This window comes from Bubalus bubalis, chromosome 8 (assembly GCF_019923935.1).
Source record: "Bubalus bubalis isolate 160015118507 breed Murrah chromosome 8, NDDB_SH_1, whole genome shotgun sequence".
Taxonomy (NCBI): domain Eukaryota; kingdom Metazoa; phylum Chordata; class Mammalia; order Artiodactyla; family Bovidae; genus Bubalus; species Bubalus bubalis.
Window position 1 is genome coordinate 82,048,880 of NC_059164.1, and position 5,004 is coordinate 82,053,883.

The 5,004-nt window shown below is 39.6% G+C and overlaps 1 protein-coding gene across 3 annotated transcripts in view; it reads left to right on the plus strand.

Moving 5' to 3' along the window:
* The window catches only part of AMPH (amphiphysin), a 218,248-nt gene that overhangs the window by 211,262 nt on the left and 1,982 nt on the right, over positions 1–5,004 (plus strand). For all 3 annotated transcript variants that reach the window (XM_044946824.2, XM_025291402.3, XM_044946823.2), the window contains one exon: positions 1,337–1,438. In XM_044946824.2, coding sequence (XP_044802759.1) covers positions 1,337–1,438 — 102 coding nt within the window. The remainder of the gene's footprint in view (positions 1–1,336; positions 1,439–5,004) is intronic.

A 5,004-nucleotide genomic window follows, 5' to 3' on the forward strand; every position in this document is an offset into this window, starting at 1 on the left:
GGAGACAGGGATGCCAAGCAAGGCCAGGTCTGGCTGGGTCCCTCCCTGACTTTGCTCAGTAGCTGCACGGTGAGCTGGGGAACAGCATTTACCCAATATCTGGGCTTCAGTGTTTTCATCAGAAAAAATGAATTTGGCAATAAGACAGTCATTTCCAGCTCTTCCATGTTATGCTTCTGTATACAAAATATACAATTTAAAAGCCAGTTGTTTAGTCTTGGCTCTGGGAAAGAGGTCAGGGACACAGGAGAGAGAAAACTAGCTTTGATTAAATAGTTATCCAGGCTGGGCGATGAGTCCACTGGGGTTCATTTTAGTACTCTCCTGCTTCTTAAAAATGTTCAGTAATCAAAATTTAAGGAAATCTTTTAAAAAGGGGGAAAGAAGAGTGGTGGGCTAAGACAGATGTTTAAGCTGGTAGTAAAATAGCCCTAGGTATCTAATCCATGGTGAATGACACCGTTGTGTTATTATCATCAAAACGGCTAAGAGACTAGAATTCAACCCCACCACTAAAAAGAAATGATAATTATGTAACTTACTCAGGTGCTAGATAGTGCTACAGTGGCCATCATGTTACCATATGTAAATGTATTAAATTAACATGGTATATACCTTAAATGATACAATGTTACATGTCAAATATATTTCCATTAAAAACCAGAAAAAGAGAGAAAGGAAACAGATTGTCATGGTTTAAAGGTAAGATAGGGAAGGAAGTTTATTTAAGAAATTGATCACAGGGTTTAATTAGATAGTACTTTCCATATAACATACAAGTGATGGTTTTCCCAATTATTAACTGTTTTACAGAGGAACTTTTCACTAGGCATCTTTAGGTTAAAAAATAAACAAATAGTAACAAAGCATTGGTGATAATAAAATAGAACTCTCTAACAAAAATGTGAGAAATTGAAATTTAATTAATGCACTAACTTTTAGCTTTGGAAAAAGGCATTACTTTACTAAATATATAATACATTCAGATGGCCTCAGTGTCTGCCTGTATAACTCAGATATTTTTAAGTAAACAGAGATTAGAATTTCCTTTGTTGTTAGAGTCCCTAGAAAAAGAAAAGAAAGTGAAGTCACTGAGTCGTGTACGACTCTTTGAGACTCCGTGGACTGTAGCCTGCCAGGCTCCTCTGTCCATGGGATTTTCCAGGCAAGAATACTGCAGTGGGTTGCCCTTTGGGGCTTGACTCGTATCTTCATCTTTTTTTATCCAGTTTAGAGATGCTTCTAAGAGTGCCTGCTGATAATCTGGCTGAAAGACTTTGCTTTTATATCTTCTTTTCTTTCTAAAATGAATCAGTTCTTTTACAATCTTTTGCAGGTGGAAACACTACACGATTTCGAGGCAGCAAATTCTGATGAACTTACCTTACAAAGGGGTGATGTGGTGTTGGTGGTGCCCTCAGATTCGGAAGCTGACCAGGTAAAGGATAAGGGCAGAAAGTACCACAGGCTCTACTGGTTTCTCCTGAGGGTCAGGTGGGCTCAGTGACTTCCTGAAGATGTTTCTACCTTCTGAGTTGCTCCATGAGTGCTCAGTTGCTCAGCGGTGTCTGACTCTGTAGCCCCATGAACTATAACCTGCCAGTCTCTTCTGACCATAGAATTCTCCAGGCAAGAGTATTGGAGAGGGTTGCCATTCCCTTCTTCAGGGGATCTTCCTGACCCTAGGATCGAACTTGGGTCTCTTTCATTGCAGGAGGATTCTTTAACATCTGAGCCACCAGGGAAGCAGTGTACTTTGGTTTAAGTCCTTGAACTTATTTATAATAGCTGCTTTATAGTTCTCACTGTGAATTCCAAAAGCCGGGTCATCTCAGGACACATATCTGTTGCTTTTTATCTTTGGATCATATTTTCCTGTAATTAAAAAAAATGATACTGGACACAGTGGATGTTGCATTGTAGAGTCTCAATTCTGTCTTCTACCTCTGAAAATTGTTTCTTTTTCTTTTAACAGGCATTTAAATGAATAGATGAATACCTTGAATTCATGGAAGTTTGTTTTAGTTTTTTTACTCTTAGGCTAAGTTCTTAGTCCTGAGATTTGTCTCTACCTCTCAGACATTCTCCTTTGGGATTTCAATAGAAACCCTGAAGGATTATCAAGCCCACTAGATTTGTGGGATCTGAACTTAAAATTCTGCCTCCTCTGCACTGCCAGTGCTGAAATTTCTACTTAGCTGTTGTTGCCTTCCTGCCGTTCCTTTCCCCCAGGCTCCTAGAGAAGCCCTTATGCATTTACAGCTTGGGTTGCAGCTCAGGATTCCAGGAAAGAAGTTTTCTGTATATTTGAGGTTCCCTCTCTGTACTCCCCTCTTTCAAGATATTCTCCATAAAAGTACAGCTCCTCTGGCAACCGTAAACTCTATCCTCTGAATGCCCTGCATCACACAGACTGAGGTTAACCCTCAGGAAAGACCTTGTTAACAGCTCTAACCCAGTGTGGTTTCAGGGTTTAAATATTCTCCAATTTCTGCACTGGGGGCTCAAAAATGGTAAAGAATCTGCCTGCAATGTAGGAGACCCAAGTTCTATCCCTGGGTTGGCAAGATTGCCTGGAGAAGGGCATGGCAACCCACCGCAATATTCTTGCCTGGAGAATTCCATGGACAGAAGAGCCAGGTGGGCTGCAGTCCATGGGGTTGCAAAGAGTCAGACATGACTGAGCAACTAACATGTCACTTTCGATGTCTGCCTGCTTTTGTTCATTTTCAGTGCCTTCACATAGTTGATATGTATACGTGCTAAGTCACTTGGCTCATGTCCAACTCTCTGCAACCCCATGGACTGTAGCCCACCAGGCTCCTCTGTCCATAGAATTTTCCAGGCAAGAATACTGGAGTGGGTTGCCATGCCCTCCTCCAGGGGACCTTCTCAACCCAGAGATCAAACCCAGGTCTCCTGCATTACAGGCAGATTCTTTACCATCTAAGCCTCCAGGGAAGCCCTCTAATATATAAACTTATATTTTGTAGCAGTCATTTTTATATAAAAATAGTTCCATTTATGTATGCACATGAATCTACAACTATAAATATAGTTGTGTTCTATGCAGTAGTGTTTGTTGGATACCAGCTATTTTGCCACAACCAAAACTGGAAATCTTCAGTCTACCACATATTTTAAGCATTTAAAATTTACTTTTCTATCCTTTTCTCAGCTAAAGATTGATATTAACTATGATGCTTCACTTCATAAGTTGCATTTCAAAATCTATGAGTTGGAATATATCTTGATTATGGGTTTATGTCAGCCCTTTATGTTTGTCTTTATTGAAACTATTTTAAAACCCATGACTCCACTTGGCTTCATTGGATTTTTCACTCACTGTAAATAAAGTCAAATGTAGACATTTAAGGGAAAAATATGACCTTTTGTATGTTTACCAGAGGTTTAGAAAATATTTAGTTATCATCTTTTACTCTAAGTATACCTTTGTCCTTCACATATATAATATCATAATTTTATAGAGGACACTTTTTCTCATCAGCTAGGATATTATCAGTTATTTTATCAAATCATTTTTTCTCTGTTACTTTTTTTTCTGTCATCAAAAACTGGCCTGTCTAAATACTTATATTTCTTGTCTGTATAGCAGCATCAATTTATGGTCTTAGATTATATCAAAGGAAATGTATTCAGCTCCTTTATTTAATTTTATGAGACCTCATTTTATCTGATGTACTTGAACTATACTGGGGATTGGTTCCGATGAAATCTGGCTATCCTTCATTTTAAGTGGGATCTTTTTCCTGTATTGGTTAACATAATAAAGACAGTCATTTCCCACTGGCTTCACATCCTATGATCTGTATGTTTGAAATTGTTCCTTCAGCTCAGCTTTCCCCAAGTAGACTCTGCTTGTCTCAGGAAGGCTGAAGGCAGATGTCAGCCTCCATTTCTCATTTCACATTTCATCTACCATACGCTGTGGCCATGCACAGACGGGTTCTTTAAATTGTCTGTGGCTAACTGTCTTCATTTTTGTGAGGGCACACCTATACGATAGACAAATGTTTATAAGGAATAATTTACAAAGACTATGACTATTTCCAGCACAAATGTCATGACGTCAAACTGCTCTGTCATTTATGTAAACTCGAAAAACAACAGTGACAACAAACACAATAGTGATACCAGGCAACACATATCAAGCTGTTAGTGTCTGATTAAGTCCTGTATATGGTGGTTTATTTCAGTTACATGTGTGAGTGGGCAGACAGAGTTCTTCCTTATAAGCAAGTGGTTGAGGCTGAAGTAGAAGACCTCGCATGGACTTCTCAGCACTATATTCCAACCCAGGGGTCTCTAAGCCTTTCTTTCACTGTGATCCACAGGACAGGAAATGGTCCTGGGCGTGATGTTTTCACACGGTGTCCCTCTCTTTGCATAAATTAATTATTTCCTCTTCCTTAAGAATTTGTTATAATCCAGTTAGCATCAATTAACTACACTTTGTACAAAATTATAATATTAACATTTGTTGTTGTTCAGTCTCTCAGTCGTGTCCAACTCTTTGCGACCCCGTGGACTGCAAACACGCCAGGCTTCCCTGTCCTTCACCATCTCCCACGGCTTGCTCAAACTCATGTCCATTGAGTCAGTGATGCCATCCAGCCATCTCATCCTCTGTCGTCCCTTTCTCCTCCTGCCTTCAGTCTTTTCCAGCATCAAGGTCTTTTCCAGTGAGTTGGCTCTTTGCATCAGGTGGCCCAAGTATTGGAGCATCACTTCAGCATCAGTCCCTCCAATAAGTATTCAGGATTGATTGCCTTTAGGATTGATTGGTTTGATCTCCTTGTAGTTCTAGGGACTCTCAAGAGTCTTCTCGAACACCACAGTTCAAAAGCATCAATTCTTCAGTGCTCAACCTTCATTTATGGTCCAACTCTCACATCCATACATGACTACTGGAAAAACCACAGCTTTTACTACATGGATCTTTGTTGGCAAAGTATTGTCTCTGCTTCTTAATATGCTGTTTAG